At 40.7% G+C, this 20,475-nt stretch overlaps 2 protein-coding genes across 3 annotated transcripts; one reads left to right on the forward strand and one right to left on the reverse strand.

Moving 5' to 3' along the window:
- Positions 1 to 98: 98 nt before the first annotated feature.
- Positions 99 to 5,781, forward strand: hd (humpty dumpty). Its single transcript, XM_053767927.1, has 10 exons — positions 99 to 354; positions 644 to 762; positions 1,233 to 1,425; positions 1,762 to 1,895; positions 2,562 to 2,787; positions 3,095 to 3,245; positions 3,638 to 3,849; positions 4,304 to 4,507; positions 4,756 to 4,948; positions 5,198 to 5,781. The coding sequence occupies exons 1-10, from the start codon at positions 274 to 276 to the stop codon at positions 5,374 to 5,376; spliced, it is 1,692 nt and encodes a 563-aa protein (XP_053623902.1). The 5' UTR covers positions 99 to 273; the 3' UTR covers positions 5,377 to 5,781.
- Positions 5,782 to 5,826: 45 nt separating this feature from the next.
- Mi-2 lies at positions 5,827 to 20,249 on the reverse strand. 2 transcript variants are annotated; one of them, XM_053767913.2, is made up of 17 exons: positions 20,069 to 20,249; positions 19,588 to 19,658; positions 17,977 to 18,099; positions 17,568 to 17,715; positions 16,129 to 16,274; positions 15,574 to 15,750; positions 14,937 to 15,125; positions 13,669 to 13,818; positions 9,647 to 13,405; positions 9,189 to 9,476; positions 8,570 to 8,781; positions 7,925 to 8,051; positions 7,493 to 7,687; positions 7,223 to 7,385; positions 6,784 to 6,923; positions 6,182 to 6,235; positions 5,827 to 6,087 (listed from the first exon to the last, which is right to left on the reverse strand). In XM_053767913.2, exons 1-16 carry the CDS (start codon positions 20,103 to 20,105, stop codon positions 6,227 to 6,229), a joined length of 5,934 nt encoding a protein of 1,977 aa, XP_053623888.1. In that variant the 5' UTR covers positions 20,106 to 20,249; the 3' UTR covers positions 5,827 to 6,087; positions 6,182 to 6,226. The 2 variants fall into 2 exon arrangements, with proteins under 2 accessions (XP_053623888.1, XP_053623879.1); XM_053767904.2 differs by having other exon boundaries at positions 13,669 to 13,821.
- Positions 20,250 to 20,475: the final 226 nt, after the last annotated feature.

Here is a 20,475-nt window from a genome sequence, read left to right on the forward strand (position 1 = left end):
TTTTTAAATCGCGGCTTCGCGGCCTTTATAAAAAAACGCATCTTGAATGTCAATAGCATTTAATTGACAATGCCAGTTTTTTTGACAACAAGATGCAGCTGCTGTTGCGTTTGCGCATCAATATCGTTCGTTCATTTGGTTGGTTGGTGTTTAGTTTGGTAAGAATGGGTTGGAATAAACAAATAATGTAAACGCTTATTGTGACTGAAGATTTTGGTTAAGTGCTTTCAGGATTTTTATTAAAATATCACAGAACTGTGTTTATACAAGACAATGGAGCCGACTTCACCATGGAAAAGACCAAGCGAGGTGATGCAGTTACACAAACTGAAGAAACGGAAAAAAGCGTTGCAGGTATGATTTAATGTTTTAGATATATATTTCTCTTGCTCAAATAAACATTTATTATTATTACTCGTGTACTGTTTTCCTGGCCTGGACGCCCTAAGCTGTTAAGAGCGAAAATGAACTTTCAAGATTCGGCTGTGTTTTAGGACCGTCCTCCTGTCTAAAATCAACTCTTTGGGTCTGCAACACTATAGTTGCCGATAAGTATAACAGCCTAAATATCCAATAGAGTATGAGAGCCTAGCAAAGTACACTGAGCTCTTAATTAACAGGTTTTTTTGAACATGATTTCTAGGAACGCATGAAACAACCATTACCCTCAACAAGTGAAGAAGCTAAAGAGTGTAAAAATGATGTAGACTTAAATTTCTCTCGACTGATGAATGGAGATAAGAGGAAAAATCCATTTTCGAAGTGAGTGTTATTATAAATTAGCATATTATATACAAGCAGCCCATCTCTGCTTTACTTGGGTAAAACAAATTATACACCTAACCCTTCCGCAGAAATCACACTATCTATTAGTGAAGACCTCTTGAAAATTCTGTGCAGTCGTTTTTGAGTTTATCACGAACAGATAGACGGATGTGGCAGAGGACTTTGTTTTATAATATGTAAGGATCATTAAAAGAATAGACTGTTCCCATGTACATGTATAGAATAAATAATAATATTGTAAATTCTACTGAATTTACAATATTAGTTGGATGTCAAACATAATAAAAAATACTGATGCATTAATATATTTTGAGAAAAGTTGTGACCTCTGCAGTGGCAGTTTCCTACTCAAATTACCCTACTTGAGCAGGACATAAATACTTATCAAAGTTCAAACATAAAAGTATCACAGATAGACAAACTCTATAAATATCACATTTTTACAGAAATAATTCACAAGACAAGAAGCTAAAGTTAGATTCAGACTCCCCTCAAGATGAGTCCAGTGACAGAACATTGTTTGCTATTCTGAATTTACCAGCCAAAGTGGAGAAACCAGTGCAAGAGGTGGACACTGAGAAACTATCCACATTCTCCAACTTGTTACAGAAGTTCACAGCAGAACATTCTGTGGAACCGGTGAGCTTTATATCCTACTAACAGAATTTGTAAGCCAATAAAAAAACATAATGGCCCTTCCCTTCTTCTTCTGGTAAAAACATAACACATAAACCTTCCTCACGAATCACACTATGTATTGGTGAAAACTACATGAAAATCCGTGCAGTAGTCTTTGAGTTTATCGCTAACAGACAGACGCGGCAGAAGACTTGTTTTGAAATATGTAAGGAAGAATAGGGAGGACAGTTTCATGTATAAATGGTAAATTTTGGAATATTTATATCCTTCAACCTGTTTGTTACCTCATCGTCTGTGCTGAATTATGTTCAATAAATTTTTGTTTTGTTGTTTTAGCAAATAATAGAAAAAAAATACAAACATTTACCCATTGACTGGGCGTTGAAAACCAAAGTTAGATTAATGTCCCCCAAACCATTTGCATGGACTTCAAAGTTAAAAGCCAGTGAAGAAGCTTCTGGAATAACAGGGTAAATATAAGAAATCACTACTACTAACTTAAGGTTACCTACATAGTGCCACAGATGTAGAGCCGTGTAAGTCTTGTATTGCTACAGACTAAAGCTATAGTACCTATTCCTCAATAAAACTTGTAATTTGACATAAAATATAGCCAGTGTTTAAATAATGGCACCATAACCTTAATTTTACTACTACAATGCCATTAAAAACCTAGCTACCATACTACACATTTCAATTTTCACATGTCCAGTTTCATAAATCATCGACCTCTCTTGACGGAACTCGTTGCTTACCCTTAAAATGAATGTTACTGACACTTTGTCCAAGTTCTCACTCTCTCATCTTCGCCTGTTCCCGGTGGTATTCGGAGTTGTGACACCCCAAAACCGTAGCGTAGCATAAAAAAATTGCCATTAAATTTGGAAGATTTGTCTATGATTTTACAACCGGCCCACCGCCTGCCTGACGTCAACCCTTGTTTGGGAATGTTATCGTTGCATATCAGCTGTTAAGGCTTTGTGTCCATTAGTCACCTTGTACGACATTCACGGGAGGATATGGAGTTATCCTATTTTAGGGCGGAACCACAAGACGCCGCCGTGCGCCGTTGCAAGAAGAGAGTTTTGAATAACTGAATGTACAAGTTACATAGTAATGACAATTTGCCTTTACAGTTTCGTACGCTGCCTCGACACCACGTCATCGCCGACGCTAGACACGTCTCCGCGCGCACTGTTCCACCAAACCAGTTTGTACTGGCAACACCCGCACCTGCCCTGGCTGCAGCTGTACCCGCGCTCGTCGGGCAGGGTCGCCGCCACCAGCTTCATGGCCACTAACGACGAAGTCAAGCAGGCATTGCTCAGGGAGTGGACTGAGAGCTTTAGATCCCTGTTTCAGGTAGGTCGCTGTTTTCAGATTTTCAATAGTTTATTGAATCATCTCTATTGTAGATATCTAAATTATGATATTATTGTAAATAATGTAATTTCCACTTAATTATAATATTGACGGCATTGAAGAAAAAGCTGCGGTGAAGTTCGTGGCGCCTCGCCTCGTGGCATTGGCTTAATGAAAGAAGTCCAAACAAACACATTTACATATATATAATGTCAGTATGGTAATAATGGAGCAAGCTTACATCTATTGCTAGCAATCCCGCCGCAGGATAAGAAAACTGTCAAAATAGAAAATTACTTAATTGCAGCTACTTCGCGCACTTCACTGTCCGTACTTCTACCTGTGCGCGAACACGTTTACGTGCGTTTTCCGCGCTGCCGGTGTTTGCGGGGAGTCGCAGCCCTGCGCGCTGCTGGCGCCCACCACCAGGGGCTTCCGGCAGACGCTGCGCCAGGAAGGTATTGTATTGAAGGTCATTCAGCCTGGCTCATTTGAACGTGTACCCGGTCTCATTATCGGCTGTGACCCCTTGAGATTCGGAGATTAAGTTTCAGCTTTCCGACTGAAAATTCCGCCGCCAAACAAAGTTCCGGTTTGAAGGGTGAGGCAGGCAGTATAATTACAGGGGTGCTGTCCTACCTACATACTCGAACTGTCCCACCTATCGAACTCGCACGCAACTCGCTTGTGACACCCGTGGTGTTGCCGGCGTCGATAGGGTGTGATGGCCTCTTGCTAACACGGTGCCTAGGCTAATTGCCTGTTTGGTAGTATATAAAAGATTCTGCTCACTTCACGCACCCTTTTTAGTTCCTGTTGTCGACACACACTATTTTTTTTTCATTCTCAGATGTTGAATTCACAATGCCACTGCGTCCCGACAGCAAGAAAAAGCTGAACACCTCTGAAGAGGAGCGCAAGAACTCCTCGTTCGACAGCTGCTACGACACCATGGACGAGAAGACGCAGGAGACACACGAGTCCGGAGACGAGGACCCGGACCAGTTCCTCTCTCAGCTTGGTCTTGAAAATGATCTCATTAAAAAGATTAACAATACTCAGGTTAGCTAGTTTGAACAACTCGGTATTACAAATAAACAGCCTAATACTATGTTTAAAGTATATATCAACTTAGTTCATACTGGAATGTCGATATCCTGCCCTACGCGATAGATTTTTAGCCAAAGTGCCCGTGTGTAATGGATTGCTAACATAGTGTTGAGCAGTCCATTATCACAGGTGGCCCAATCCATTTATATCTTGTGGACAAGCATTATGAAAGCTAGATAAGTTTATATTAGAGATCCCCCATGAGGCTGTCATAGTCACACAAAATGCACAGAAGCCTTGTCAAAAATTTAGAAATAAAACCAGTTCAGGTTCCGGTTACTTCTTCAGCCAAAGGTATAAATACCATCATCATAATCAGCCATTTAAAATCAAACTTGCTTTCTCTATACTTATCACTGCATACTCTTCAGTTATGGGTGCTTATCTATGATACAATAATGTCCAGACGCGGATGACCCACAACGCGGAAAGCAGTGTAGACAGCGCGGCGGAGTCCCTGATATTCGTGCGGGGGGCGGATGCGCAGGCGCTGTTCAACTTTCTGCTCAACTGCAAGTCTATAGTCAGCCCCACGGGGCCCTTTGCGGGCGTCCCGCCCACTTTGCTGTCCCCCACGGCCTTCCATGGCGGGACGTTGCAATCGCTCAAGGTACAGCTTGTAAAAACTATTCTAACTCATAATCTCACAAAATGAATCAAGTCGAACAATCTATTACCTGAGAAAGTCCTATTTCCCTGGCCACGACATTTTTTTATCTGTTTCTAGCTTACACACTTAAATCTTATTAGATAAACTAATTCTTGAAGAAGATATTCAGCCTGCAGCCGACTGCACTTGCACCCTATGCTTATGGACAACAAAACTTTGATCCCATTTCAATTACGCAATCATTTCAGGTTCGCGAGAACACGCTACACTCTGATAGCAAGAAGTACTACTCGATAGAGCTGCGCGGACCCATCCTGCCCACGACAGTCCACTCTTTGCTTAACGTCCTCCGGACTAGCTCCGCGGCGCAGTTCAGCGCTACCTTCGCACATCATCAGCCCACGCTGGCTTTCTCTTGGGCGGCTAAGAATATTGCGGAAGGTAATTAGCAAAATGAAATTTATAGTATTTCAGCTTTGACAACATACATATAAAGCTCAATATTGTAGATTTAATTAATTGCTGAAAAAAATGCATTCCAACAATTTAAATCACAATTTGGCTGTACAGTGCTAGCTGGCCATGGCTAGTCTATGGACAGCCATTGGTTGGGCTATTAGCTTGATGTACCTTGATACTTTATTATTTAAATACATAATATAACGAATAAGTAAATAATTACTCCTTCAGACGAATCATCAAAAGAAAACGAGCCCAACCTGTTCAGCAAAGCGTTCAACAAAGAAAACCTCTCAGACTGCGGGATCAGCGAGGCGATGTTACAGCACTTCTGTTCCCCCGACCCCTCTCTGGTCCAAGCGCTCGACAGCGTCAAGTACAACCCTGAAGACGACACCTACACCTGGTGACGTCAAACGCAACATTGTCTTTTGCCCACTGCTGGGCAAAAACCTCCCCATATTCGCCCAGTCTTGTGCCGGACACCAACGGGCTGGTGGTTTATGATGAAATAAGATTTTCGTCGAGTGACTTTCAAGTCCATGTTTTTATTTACTAAATGATCTGTAATAGTGTCGACATTGGCTATTTGTCTGTATAAAATGTATGTTCGTAAGAAGAGTTTTCTTTCCGTTACAACCAAATTCAACAAAAAGATCTAAAGTAACCACTCATTCAATTTTACACAACATATTAAACCAGACAAATAGCCTGTAAGGAAATATTTTATCAGAGATCAAATAAATTGATGGATATCTTAACTTATTACTTATGTTTATAATCATTGAGATCATTAATTAAACAATGTTAAATACTCTAGGACAATTTATTTACGAATCCGTCAAAAAATAACAACATAATTTCATTTAAATGTATGATTTATTTTCATTTTTTGGTAAATTAAAAATAAATTTCATAAGTCCACAATCACTTACACATAAACAAGATTCATACAGATCAGGATGAAATAAATAATATTGTGAGAGTCTGTTTTAAAATGACGTAATATTATATTACCTAACTGCACTAATCACTATAATTATCACTTCAAACCCAAGGTGGAACAGGAATCTTAGAAAGCTTACATCTAATATTCTTCTACGTGAACATTTATCCACTCACTGAAACAAAACAAAGCCAATTAATTATATAAAATTATTTTAATTAGCGAAATAGTTACGTATACATGTTGAACTAATAAAAATATGAATTTACCTGTAGTTATGTCAATTTTCAATACGGTGTATAAGTTACGCGGGCTTATGATTTCTGTAATGAAAAAAACATTGATGATAAGTACAAGGAGTTCGAAGTATAGTTAGAAGATAAAGTTAACGTAATAATATGAGAGACAGAGCCCCCCGGAACGATCGGTCTGCTTTTCTGATCAGTCTACTTGTCACTTTTCCAAGAGATAATGACATTAGTGGATATTTGATGTTTGTAACTCTGGACTTGGTATACGGGTATAATAGAACCTGGTACATAGGGTAACTTCGTATCCCGAAATTCCAATTTAATCTACTCGTGTAGCGGTGTAGCTAGTGTTTGTGAAAATCATATTTTATAAAATATGATTCATGTTACAATAAATATAAACCTTACATAAAAATATATATTTATATGACGAGTATAGAATATAGATATATTATATGGTCATTATTATAGGATGACTATAAATGTCTATTAATATCATAATACAGCAGGCGCCGCAAATTCGCAATACCTATAAAAGGTGACTAAGCTATAGCACTAATTTAAATTCCTTTGAGATCATTGTAACATTCGGTTGGCGAATAAATAATATGAATACTAACATTGGAGGTGGTGGTGGCGGGCTGGCCGGGCACGGAGTACTGCGGCCGGAAGTTGGCGAAGTTGGCCGCCGCGGCCGCCGGCGCGAAGCCCGCCAGCGCCCCGCCCGTCTGGAAACCCGCCGGGAACTGCGCCATTTGGGCTAACGGGGGAAAATCAATGTCACATTATTGAAACCCCTATCCTCCTATCCCTTTATATTTATATCCTAACCCTTTTTATCTCGAAATTCCTAGCGAAGCTCCGATAACTTTAACATTATATACTACGTGAGTGGAATAATTGCATTTTCACAAATTACACACACCCATGTTTATACAACAACCAAATTTATGCTATAGTATAATGAATCCACATAAAGAAATATTCCGAGCCCTATTTTAACAAAGAAAGTGGTCAAGCAGTATAGAAGCTGTCAATGTGTGACAAGCATGTACTGACCAGCGGGCACGGGGTTGCCGGCCGTGGCAGCCAGCCGGGAGAGGATGCTGCGCTCGGACATCTGCAGACGCTGCGCCACGGGCGGGATACGGGCCAGCGTGGCCGGCAGCCGCGACACGTCAGACTTCATGTCCGACAGCAACTCCTCCAGCTGGTTCAGCACCTGGGACAGTGGACACACGAGGTTCAATCTGTTTGGATTACAAATAAGGCAATACGCTGACACGCGACCGTGCGACACACGGGCGCTGTGGTTGAAAGGCCTAATACCTTGTGCAGCACAGCGTTGGCCGGCTTGTTGCCCGCCAGCGACTCCTTGCTGAGGTGCTGGTGGGACTCCGCCAGGCACTCGACCTCAGCGAAGCGCGCGTTGAGCGACATGGCGGGGTGGTTGGGGTCCTGCGTCAGGTTCAGGTACGCGGCGCGCCGCAGCTGCTCCTCGATCACCAGCGCCTGCTCCAGCAGCTGGAACGTCAACTCACTTCTTAGAATACAGATCAAACTACAAAAAGTTCCAACGTCCCATATGCAACCGTGACGAATGCAAGACATGTAAGGTCAAATGGGGGAAGAAGATCGGACAGGAGAAGAAAGTTGACACTTTGTCCCTGTTTCCCCCTCCAATCCTCTTGCTCCCTAATGTCCCCAACATAATTATCAATTACAACGGAAAATGTAAAATGCTAATTCTAGTAAACATACCTTAAATCTACGCGCGAGGAATTTGTTCTTAATCTCAAGGAAATTTCCCTTCCCGACGTCCATTTTGAAGGGTTCATTGATGATGGCGAACCTCAGATCATTCTGGATGTCTTGCCAGCGGCCATACCTACAATAACACAATATTTAAAATATTTCAACTTAAAGAAATTGTTTAATAAATATTTGATGATAAACAGATCAAAGATTATTTAAATTATATAGAATATGGTAAAAATGTTAGACTTTTAGACAGGTCTGTAGCGTATAGTGGCCAACTGTTAAGCTTTTACATATATATAGGAGTAAATCCTAACTAATCCTACTAACATTATAAATGCGAAAATTTGTGAGGATGTACGTGCGTATGTATATGTTAGTTATTCCTTCACGCAATATCTAGTGGTTGAATGGTATGAAATTTGGTACTTTTTATCCCAAAACTCCCACGGAAGCGAAGCTCTAGAGCGCAACAAGTGTTACAAATACCAAAGTTTGTCACGCTCTATCTACTCAACCAATTTTCTGGAAATTCTACATACATGTAATTCGAAGTGTGAAACATTAATCCAAGGTAATAAAATGGTCCAATTGGAAATTTACGCGAGCGCAGAATCCAATAAAAACTAGTCGTATTATACGACATACCCGTGGGTAACGATGCCAGCCAGCAGCCAGTAGTCGTGCCGGCGATGCCAGATCTCATACTCGCGGCCGGGCGCCGCCGCGCGCTCCTCGTTGAGCCACAGCGTGTGCAGCTCAGTGAACCCGCCGTCCGCGATGTTGAACATGAACTTGCGCCGCTCCACCTTCAGTTCTTCTTCTTCCTTCACTAGCACTACGTCGTCGTCGTCTTCGTCCTGGTTGTTACGATGTAAAAATCTTGTAATCATACCCTTAACGCTATGTGGGTATATGGTTATAATAATGATTGTTGTGGACTGAGACAAATTCTCTTATGAGAGATGACATATTGCCAGAACCAAAATTATGGAAACGGTAAATGGTTGGATGATGAATAATATAATCATCATATCAGCCATACTTACTTGAGATGAACCACCTTCTAGACAAATTATGCATGTGCTAAATGACATAACATAAAGTTTCAATTCAGTTTGCATATCATGGAGAAATCTGGCAAACCACTTTATTAATTTTATACCATCTGGCGACAATTTGTTTGAGTCGCTGAGCCATCGTAGTAATACATATCTATCAATCTATCGAAAAGGTGCGATTGAAACAAAAGACAATATATTCATACCTTCTTTAGATCCTTCGGCTTCTCTGAGGCTTCGGACTCTGCTTTCTCACTCTTAACATCGTCCTTCTTGTCAGCATCGTCTTTATCCTGGCTGGCTTCTTTTTCCTTCTCCTTCTCTGTCTCTTTTTCTTCAGACTTCTGTTTCTCATCTTCTTTAGGCGGCTCCTCGTCTACAGACATGCGTCTTTCCTCTTTTTCCGCTTCTTTCTCCTCCTTCTCTTTTTCTTCTTTCTCTTTTTCCTTCTCCGCTGGTTCCTCTTTAATATCACTGGTGTCCATCGGCTCGTCCTATGAATAATGTAACATTAATGGTATCAGGAATCAAGAAAATATTTCTGAAGAAAACAGAAATGGGACTTTTTGAAATATGGTTATTTACTTTAGATGAAAAATTTTAATGAATGTAGACAACATTGAGCAATATTGAACAATATATACAAAATACAGTCCACTGTTACCTTGACTTCAGATTTAACAGTCAGCTCTTTAGGTTCCTCCTTGTCGTCTTTGTCGCTGCCTGCGGGCGTGGCGGCACAGGCGGAGGCGGAGGCGGGCGCACAGGCGGAGGCGGAGGCGGAGGCGGGCGCGGGCGAGGGCGCGGCGGAGGTGAGCGGCGTGGCGCTGGACGGCGACGGACTGGCGGCCGCGCTCTCGCCCGCCACCTTCACCGGCTCCACGGGCTTGCGGATCAGCTCCGGCATGCTGTAGTACCCGTTGATGTGCTCGAACTCCTGCACCTTCTTCCTTATGAGGCTCATGACGCCGATGCGAGTCAGCACGTGCTGCCGCGACAAGCCTTCCCTGGGAACTCCGTCCGCGAATGTCTCCGCGTTGTCCGCGCCGGGCTCGCACAGGTGTCGCATGAATAACGACACGTAAGCCTTGAAATTGCGCTCCGACTTCCCCCTCAGATCCCGCACTAACCACTGGGAGTTGAACGCGTCCTGCGGCGGCATGCCGTACCGCATGATGGCGTTGAGGAATGACTTTCTCTGGCGGGCGTTGAAGCCCAACACTTCCATGTTTCCTCCGACCCTCGCGAGCAACGGCGGCAGAGGCCTATCTCTTTCCTCGCGCCGTTCGATACGTCGCTTACTGCGGCGGCTGAGTAAATCACCATTATCGTTCTTCTCGTCGAAGTCGTCGTCCTCTTTGTCGTCTTCGCTGCCCTGTGAGAAGTCCGAATTAAAGTCTGACCCGTTCTCCTGCCATGTGGAATCTTCCCGGTTCTCAGTCTGTGCCACACTGCCGTCGTTATAGTTAACCTGTTTGCGTACTCGCTTGCCTTTTCCTAAAGTCCTCGCTTGATCTTCTTGGTGCTGCTCGTAATGATGCCTAAGCAGTTTGATCCAGTAAGCCGGGTCAGTATTCTCTGCTTCCTGTTTAATAATCTCCGTATCTACCTCCTCCTCATTATCGCCCTCTTTAGTGGAATAACTGGCCACTTTGAAGGAACTGAGGTACTCGTTAGCCCAGGACTCTTTAGATTCAATACCTTCCTTAGACCGATCGAGCAATTCCGCGACGGCTCTGTCGTCATAATGGATAGCTTCTTCTTTACCCTCTTCCTCTTTAAAAAGTTCTTCAGTACCGAATCTCAAAATGTCGTCCAATTCTTGCTTGGTGAAATTCGCGCCTTTTCCACCCATACCCGGTCGGACGACCAAATGCGTCAACATCATTTTCCTTTTAGCTACTTGCGTTACTCTCTCTTCGACACTGTTGCGTGTAACGAATCGATATATCATGACTTTGTTTGCTTGACCGATACGATGGGCTCGCGAGAACGCCTGGATATCGTTGTGGGGATTCCAATCTGAATCATATATAATTACAGTATCCGCGGTGGCCAAATTGATACCTAAACCACCTGCCCTGGTCGACAGGAGAAACACGAACTGTTGTGCACCGGGCGCGTTGAATCTATCGATAGCTTCCTGTCGAATGGTCCCGGTGATGCCACCATCGATTCTCTCATATTTATATCCTTCCCCTTCCAAGAAATCTTCAAGAATGTCCAACATTTTTGTCATCTGAGAGAAGATCAGCACTCTGTGGCCTGTATCTTTGAGCTGTTTCAACATTTTCGCCAGCAACACTAGTTTACCAGAAGCTTTGATCAGGGCTTGAGTGTCGTAGTTGCCGTGTGCGCTTAGAGGGGCTTCTTCAGCAGCCACAGGGAATAAATATGGGTGATTACAGCATTTCTTTAAATCCATCATCACATTGAGCAGAGACACCGTCTGACCTCCGCTCTTAGGATTCAAAGCTTCGTAGTTCCTGGTCAGAATGTATTTGTAGTATTTCTTTTGCATGGGAGACAACTCCACTCGGACAATGAACTCTGATTTTGTCGGCATGTTCTTGAGCACGTCGGCCTTAAGACGCCGCAGCATGTGTGGCCCCAGCATCTCATGAAGTCTCTTAACTTGCTCCTCCTTCGAAACGTCCGCGAATTCGTTCTGGAAAGCGGCGAGGTCATTGAACTTGTCTTTGTTCAAGAAGTTCAAAAGATGGAACAACTCCTCCAGGTTGTTCTGTAGAGGTGTGCCAGTCAGGAGCAGTTTGTAGTTTATGTGATACCCGGCTAATAATCTGAAGAATTTGGACTGATTGCTCTTTAGTCTATGAGCTTCATCGACAACAAGACACGCCCATTCTATGGATCCGAGACACGTGGCGTCGATGGAGACTAATTCGTAAGAAGTTAGTAACACATTGAACTTGACTTGCGATTTAATTTTAGAAGGTCTGCCACCTCTATTGGCGCCGTCATCGAACGTCAGCTCATTCTCTCTAATTACCGCTCGGGAATCTTTATCACCGACATATGTGATGCAATATAGATCAGGAGCCCATAATTCGAATTCTCTCTCCCAATTTATAATTGTCGATAGCGGTACGGACACTAAAAACGGTCCTTTGCAGTGTCCCTCTTTGAACAGAGAGTAAAGGAATGTGACAGTTTGAATTGTTTTTCCGAGACCCATCTCGTCAGCGAGGATAGTATCGATGCCTTGTCCCCAGGAGTACCGCAGCCAGTTGAGACCCTCTAACTGGTAGGGATGGAGTTGCATGCCGGTTTCGTAAACGAAGGGCGGTTGGTCTTCGTACTTCTTGTTGAGGTTGGTGGTTGGTTTCTCTGGGGGCGGGTTGTATTTCCTGGCCCGCATCTGGCCGCTGCCGCTGTTGTCGTCGTCATCGATAACATCACGGTTCTTGCTCTTGCGGCCCGGCTTTTTACCCTTACTCTTCGATTTGCCTTCAGATGTGATGAAAGCGCGCATATCCTGGTAATACTCGACGGTCTGCTTCAAGCCAGCGATGTCTTCATGTTCTGATTCCCAGGTGGCCTGGTCGTAGGAGAGGTCGCGCCACTTCACCAGGTAGTATGTGGTGCCGTCGCGAGAAGTGCGGTGATTGATCACTCGATGGACGACCAGCCATTCTGGCTTGACGCCATATCTGTAATACTTCTCCTCCCTCATCTTCTCATCGTCCTCGTCTTCTTGAGGTTGCTTGTCCCGCAGTCTCTTCACACGGCCGTCGCGTTCGTCTAAAGGTTCCTCCAGCTTGGGAGGCTCCTCGGGGTCAGATTTGCGCATGTAGTAGCGATACATCAAAGGGTGGAACACGTCCAGTTGTATTTCTGAAATCCAGCTGCAATGCCAATACGATCGTTCGTGCCATTTAACGAAGAATTCCCTAATCCGCGGTGCTTTGGACTTCGCAGGCTGTTCTTTCCAGCGCCATGTTAGAATCTTGTGCACCTTTCCATCCAATGGGGGGCAACTACATCGGGGACATTTCCATTCTCCATCGGGCACTTCGTCGAGCGGTGGGTTGAGACAGAAGCGATGGTACGCGGAGGGGCAGGAGTCGCAGCAGAGTAGCTCGCCGCCGTCCTTGCAGATCCTGCAGAACTCTTGGTGCTCGTCGTCGTCGTCCTGGTCCTGGTTGCCCTCGGCCTCGCAGTGCGGACACGACCAGCGGCCCTCAGGAGTCTCCTCCAGCTCGGGCTCCAGACACACCAGATGGTAGGCGCGGGGACAGGTGTCACACAAGATGATCTCCCCGCCCTGCTGGCAGACCTCACAGTAGTCCTGGTGTTCCTGTTCGCCCTCGGCGCCGTCAGGGAATTTGTTGGTGGTCTTCATTTTCTTCTTCTTCTTCGTCTTGTTGCCGATCTTGGTCTTCGCCTTCTTCCTGGGTTGTTGCTGTAAATTAATACAATCATGAATCAATAACTATAGGTAACAAATAAATAAATAATAAATAGCAAATGTACAAATATTTTTTATATTATTGTAGACATCTTAGTCATATATTTTGCTGAAGATGCAGATCATCTTTTTCCAGCATTTTAAAACGAGAGCTACATCTAGCTCTCGTTTTCAATTCGTATAACCTCTCTTTTCATAAAATAATAATCTTTATTACAATATTTTATAATAAATTATTTCGATCCAAAACAAATTACCGGTGCGGCGGGGTCGTCCTCCTTGGGCGGGGCAGAGTCTTCGTTGGCGGGCGGAGCGCCGGGCTTGGGCTCCTCGGCCTCCGCCAGCATCTGCTCGAACTCCGCATCCGAGTCTGTGTTTGCGCCCGCGCTGCCTTCCACGTCCTCCTCCTGCTTGATAAAGCATTGTTTATTATTTTTAACTACAACAGTTTTTATTTCCAATGCATTGGGCATCTTCTAATCGAATGGAGAAATTACTATATAAAATATTTCGCAATTACAATATTAGTATGGAAGTATGGATATTTGGAACTGGGTGAAATGGTCGCTGTATGGAAGGAGTGATCACCCGTCTGGTGCTCGCACAGGTAATCCAGGATCCCAAAAGTAATAATAAAAATGAATATTTGGCGTGTAGTGTAATAGGATTAAGGAACACATAACTTTGGCTGCTAATAGGCAACAATAGTGATCCCAAAGAGGATCTGATATCAAGCAAACAGACGGTTGTAAAATCACAGCTAAATATTCAAAAATTCAAGGTTTATTTTTTACGTCGAGGTTTATTGGCGTCGCAGTCCTGAATGCAGCCGGGGACACTTGACCTCTCATCTTAGCGTAGCATAGCGAGTAGCGCAAAGTTTATGTAAAAAGTAAGTTGTACTTTTTACATAAACTTTACTCTACTTGATTGATGGTGATGGTGATTACAAAATCGCTCTTTGACGGAATTTTACTTGTATTTTTAACGGGTCAAGCAATGTCTCAGAATTTTAACTAAAAAAACACTATTTATTAAATCATAGCATGAAACAATACAATGCATTCTGTTAATCAAATGTTTATTAGCAAACATTTAAAATAATCTTTTCCACTTGTTAACATTTTACAATACTAATGCTTTATCTAATCTTGATCTTAATAAGATTGCTTTATAAATTAAACTGTAATAGAATTTAAATCAGCAAAAGATAATACAGAGGAACATGAGAAATGGCATGACATTTAGCGAACTCAGGGCTTCGACGCTAGGCACTGAAGGAATCATTAGCAGAAGAAACAGGACTAAGTGATAAAGTCACTTATCGAACTCTTATCATCGATGTTCCCGATTCCATTAGTAGCCAAAATAAAGCTTTAAATGTAGAATCGGTTGTTATTCTACGACCACCTGTTTGTCGTCAACCCTCTTTGGAAATGCTATTTATTACCTATTAACTGACATGGCCTTTTACTTCTTATTCGCCAAACGTGCTACTTGTTGGACAGAAAACAGAAAAACTCACGCTGCTTGTGCGCTTGCGTTTGCTGAACTTGATCTTGAGCGTGGGCACTTTGGGCTTGCGCCCGGGCTTGCCCCTCGGTGTCGTCCCACCGCTGTGTTTGGGTCTGCGCCCGCGCTTCCGGGGCAGTGGGGTCCCCTCGTCACTCGCTTCTTCTTCCTCCTCTTCTTCTGGCTCTTCGACGTCATCATTCTGACAGAATTTAATCAACAATAAGTTACATCAGTTTGCTAAAATGAGTTGAACATATCGGCAAATTATCATGTCTCATTTTTAGAATAATAAAACGAGATAAAAGACGGTTTTGATAAAGCTTCCAAGACATTGATGAGAGCAATAAATAATAAGAACTTAAGATTCTTTTTAATCACTTTAATATACGAAATAAAATTAGATGATACATACGAAACATGAAAACATATCCTTTATTCATACATGAAACCATGCTTCATAAAAAGATAATTATTGGGTCGAAATTACGAACAAAGATCATTCATTAGATTAGCAGTTTCGATTGCGACCGAAGACATGGACAATATTTTTAAAGCTTTAAGTCCGCCTTTTACACGTATATGTAAGTTAAATAAATAAATAGTTATACAAAACATATAGTGTGTCAGCTATGTAGCTACTCGCTTACCTTGGCTTCCTTAGGCATACGTCCGGACCTGCCCTTGGAGACATAATCTGAGGCTGTGGAAGTGTTTGTGTTGTCTTCAGAGCCCAAGTTCTGAGACCCCCCGCCCAAATTGGGGTTGCTCTCGCAGAATAGCCGCCATTTTGCAGCCACCAGCATCATCAGTTTCGACACTGGTACCTGGATTTTAAAATATTGTTTAGTAGCTATTTCATGCAATCAAGATGTTGATATTATATCACTTACAACAAACTTTTTTTGTAACACTTATATGATTATTTAATATGAAGCTCCGCTCCAGTAGGGATCAAAAAGTTACCATTTGTTGTACATACTGGGAATAAGTGACGCAAGAGAGAAGAGTGGAAAATTCTATTATCAGAGGCCACGGATCCTCTTTTGGGTCGCTGAGCCAGTGAATTAACAATTTGTTTATATTTTGCGTGATTGAGTTAAATACAAATAAACAAACCTTTGCATTTATATTATTAGTATGGCTTTATTTATGCAAGTAGTCAGAACAATGCCCTCATTCCTTCCTCTCCCAGACCTTCTTACCTTAGGGTTCTCTTTGACTATCATTGGCCGCACATGCTGTTGGAACAGCTTGTATGACGTCAGGTTCTCATAGTCTGCATCCGTGTACTGGATGTCCACATCTGTGAGCCCGAATGATGAGCACACCTCTTCCACTGTGGGCATACCTACAACAAAAATCCTGTCAATCCTGGCCATATCATTCAAAAATCTTTATTCAACTTAGGGTGATCAAGGATGATAAACTTATTGACGTCAAAAATTTACTTGATACTAAGTCTACTGCCGAATTCCAAACCGCAGGTGAAGAAGAAGCGTCGCAACAAACCTCACAAACTTCATTCCCGTCTGGGTCTGGCAAAATGGGCAAGCCTAAAAAATATTGGCTTAATATTGTCAAGGAGGATATAGGTGTAAATGATCTACTAAGGATGCCAAAAACCGCGCGAAGTGGAGAAGAAAAATTACCTAGGAAATTGGTCTTTATTTTTGTATTGTGATTTATTTCTATTATTCACAATTCTGTTAGATTAATTTGCTTGTTGTTTGCTCTAATGTGACCAACAAATAAAAAAAATTGGGAGTAATAAAAAATAGATTTTATATTCATTCATTGATACAAATGCTTAACTGTATTCGGTGACTTATCGAAACATTCGGGATAAATATTTTTTAATTTATTTACCAAAAGACTAGACAAAAGACTCAAAGTTCAATGTGAATGTTGACACCAGAAAAGCAACAAATAAATGCGAAATGCGAATTTTAAAACATAGTTGCTATTCTGAACATAGGTTTTATAATTTTGGTGAAAATAAATAATGTAAAGACGCATTAGGCCATCTCAGATCTCGCGGGTCATTGCCCTTCAACCTTGAACAATCGCCAGCGTCACGCAAAAACTCTAAACAGGTACTTGTAACAGTACTTGGGTATTTGTTAGATAATGAAATTTGTAAATTACATAAATAATTGAAACATTGTAATAGAAATTTATAGGTATCCATGGAATTAATATTAAGGTAAATCATACTCATAATCATCATGTCCCTTGATATAAAAATTTGTTTAAGGTTAAGTATCCCAAAGGTAAACTAGCAGACAATGTTTGCACGCCAAAAAAACTTGGGTTAACCGATTATAAAGAAATTCACATTGAGTTTTTCCAAAAATGTTTATTGCTTTCCATTGCCCTTCCATCTCTGGTGGGTCTCTCAACCTAGCTACCATAGTGGATCCAATAATACATAGAAAGAATTATATGGTTAATTAATACATCAAAAATGTGTAGACAGCTGATAGGCAACCACAATAACAAGAAGGGCTGACGTCAGGCAGGAGGCCGGTTGTTAAATCACAGTCAGTATAAAGGTTAAAATGTTAAGGTTTATTTTTTACGCAGACCCTAAGGCTTCGCAGCGATAATGCCGCGAATACAAACCGTGAAATGAGAGTCTTACCAGATCCAGAGTCAGAGGCAGCTGGGGTCGCCGGGGTGTTGTGCTTGCTGCCGCGTCCCTTCCTAGACTTCTTGCTGGAGGACATGGCGCTGAGGGCATAGTCACTGTCGCCCTCCGCTTCAATCTCACCAATGCCAAACTCTTCATCCTGATAATATATTTTCTTTTATATTGTACAATGTTTCATTATAAAACAATATTATTTTTTTAAAGAATGCAAAGAAAGCAAGACAAAGAATGTAATCTTTTAACAGAAAAAGTTTTATCCTAAATAATATTATTTAGTACATAGGCTATTATAGCTACAAAAGAGTACAATAAATAATAACTCTATTGTACTCTTTTGTAGCATTGAGATTATAATATTTTGAAACATTTATATTAATTTACTTTTGTATCTTTTACTTACATCTTCACTCTCATTCTTTCTCTTCTTCTTCTTTTTTCTGCCTTTCTTATCTTCTCCTTTGGCCTTTCTCTTTTTACCCTTTTTCTTTTTTCTACCATCCTCAGGAGAGTAATCTTCATCTTCCTAAAAAAATATTATAAAATTACACCTCCCCATTTTTCTGTATAAATAAAGAAATGAGGCTTATATTGCTATAATGACAGTGTTTAAATTCATATGTTGATCCAAGTAGATCTTCATCACTTATCTTTTCGAGAAATACTACTACTTGACTAATATGTTTTATAAATATTTAAATAGAAGAAAATATTGTATGCAAACAGGATAGATAGAGATTGTATGCATAGTATTGTATGATAAAGGTTGTATTAGATAAAGATTATTTGCATAGGACAGGATGACTAAAACATGTTCAAGTTCATTACAAGACACATGATATTGTTATAAGAAAACATAACAGGCTTGTAGTAGAGAAGATTACAACTGTAAATACAACATATCAATTGTGTCTGTAATACTGCCCTGTGGTCAATGTTGGTAGATTTAATTGTAGTAAACTTGATACATTTAAAAATATCTCAAAATAGGGAAGTAATAGTAGGTTTAATCAATGCATTGATTTATTCCAAAATGCTTGCAATAATAGTAATTAATTTTTATGAAGTTGATCTGAAAATGTTTATGTAAAGATTATATTTCCGAACAAATAGATCAGTCTTTTATTTTGAACATTTTTTCTATAAGTTTTTATACTTTTGGTATATTTATAAATAAAGCTCCCATCCTCAAACTTCAAATGCTTACTATTGGAGAAAAAGGCCTTACATTTAAAATAATGTTTCCTTTTTATAATGATTTGGGTATGTATTTAGTACATATATTCTATGAATATTTATTCTTTTACATTTATTTATATGTTTATATTCTTGATTCAATACAACAACTGTTTGTATGTTTGTACTTTTACCCTCTGTTTTTACTGTTTGTTGACAAAGAGAGGATAAGTTCTCAATAACCATTTCTGTGTTTTGTTTTCTTACCCAATAACAAAACAAATGTGTCACCACTCCATTGGTCACCACAATTAATGAATATTCATGGGTATTCTTTTTTATTAGCTATTTAGGCTCATGGCAAAAACATCAACAATTTTTTTCTTCATGTCTTTTTATATTTATAAGTAGGTACCTACATCATGTTCAAAATTATCATGTTGCTATTTTGAGAGAAAATACAATAATTTTGACACATTTTGTTATCACAGGTTTTGGATTAGTTACTGGACTCCCATTGAGGTACCTAGTCCTTCACAGTAATTTTATTTTATAGTAATCTATAATGTTAATATACAAAAAATTACAACCATTTTGTTATATGTACAATTTAATTATACATATAACCTATGCTAATTTAATATATAAAAAAATAACAACCAGTTCATGTGAGTTATGAAACTACAGGTCGAATGTTTACACTTTATGTAAATATGTCAGTACCATATGAATACATAAGACAAAATTGGAATATTATCCACTAACACCAACAGATCAGCCATGATTTATTTATAATCATCTAAAACTATTGAATAATTGAATGTCAAATATCACTTACTTTTGGTGGGGCTTCATCACTCTCCCCTGAGTTCTCATTTTGGCCTTCTCCTTCCTCCACGTCTTCGTCACCTGCAAGTTCACATTAAACTGGTCAGACCACTTCAGGACACCTTACACCTGACCGTGAATCGGGAGAGCATTTCGCCACACACGCTCACTCATTGCCGTAAGGTCACTAATCCCTTTGTTTGGCGGCGTCCATTTTGTTAAGTAGTAATGAGGGGATATTGCATGTTCTTTTCTGTCACAAACTGGCACTTAAAAATATTTACAACCATGCCATCACAAATACACCATAATAACACGATATAACATCTTCTATGACAACTTTGCTACACTATTATCACAATCTGGAACTTATTTTTCGTTTCTAGAGCCGAAATTCCCTGGATTTTATAATTGCTTAGACCGCAAGTAAACACATGATACCGCTATTCGCGGCTTTACCTATGACATGCTAGCCGAAATTGATCGTTTACCTGCAAAAGAACCGTCCACTTCTTCGTCCGAAGCCATTTAGATCACTATTTATCACAACTTATATTTGAGATGAAAGATTTAGGTCTAGAAAAGATAAAAGGACGCGCAGTTTTTGCGACAAAATGGTAATTAATTCAGAAATTGATGCCGCCGTCACCGAGAACTAGAATGTTAATGCTATCTCGCTCGCACACTGAACGTAGAAAAAAAAAAAAAGAAATTTTCGGGTAGTCAGCATCGAAATAAAAATTACTACTATACATGTATTACTAATAAAATGTGGAGCAGAGCTCTAGTTGATCTAAGGCACAGATATAAAAACATTACAAGTTATATAATTGCTATCTCTTTCATCTGTGGTTTGATCACTTTTTCTTACATATTTCGAGCAACACAACATAGGTAG

This window comes from Plodia interpunctella, chromosome 3 (genome assembly GCF_027563975.2).
Source record: "Plodia interpunctella isolate USDA-ARS_2022_Savannah chromosome 3, ilPloInte3.2, whole genome shotgun sequence".
Lineage (NCBI taxonomy): Eukaryota > Metazoa > Arthropoda > Insecta > Lepidoptera > Pyralidae > Plodia > Plodia interpunctella.

Excerpts from the sequence above, each read along its gene's own strand:
- hd (XM_053767927.1), top strand. The coding sequence starts at position 274 with ATGGAGCCGACTTCACCATGGAAAAGACCAAGCGAGGTGATGCAGTTA. Across the intron at positions 2,788-3,094 it reads GCTTTAGATCCCTGTTTCAG|CTACTTCGCGCACTTCACTG; the intron begins GTAGGTCGCTGT and ends ACTTAATTGCAG. Across the intron at positions 4,508-4,755 it reads GGACGTTGCAATCGCTCAAG|GTTCGCGAGAACACGCTACA; the intron begins GTACAGCTTGTA and ends CAATCATTTCAG.
- Mi-2 (XM_053767904.2), bottom strand. The coding sequence starts at position 20,105 with ATGGCTTCGGACGAAGAAGTGGACGGTTCTTTTGCAG. Across the intron at positions 19,659-20,068 it reads AGTGGACGGTTCTTTTGCAG|GTGACGAAGACGTGGAGGAA; the intron begins GTAAACGATCAA and ends GTGAACTTGCAG. Across the intron at positions 13,822-14,936 it reads AACGCAAGCGCACAAGCAGC|CAGGAGGAGGACGTGGAAGG; the intron begins GTGAGTTTTTCT and ends TGCTTTATCAAG.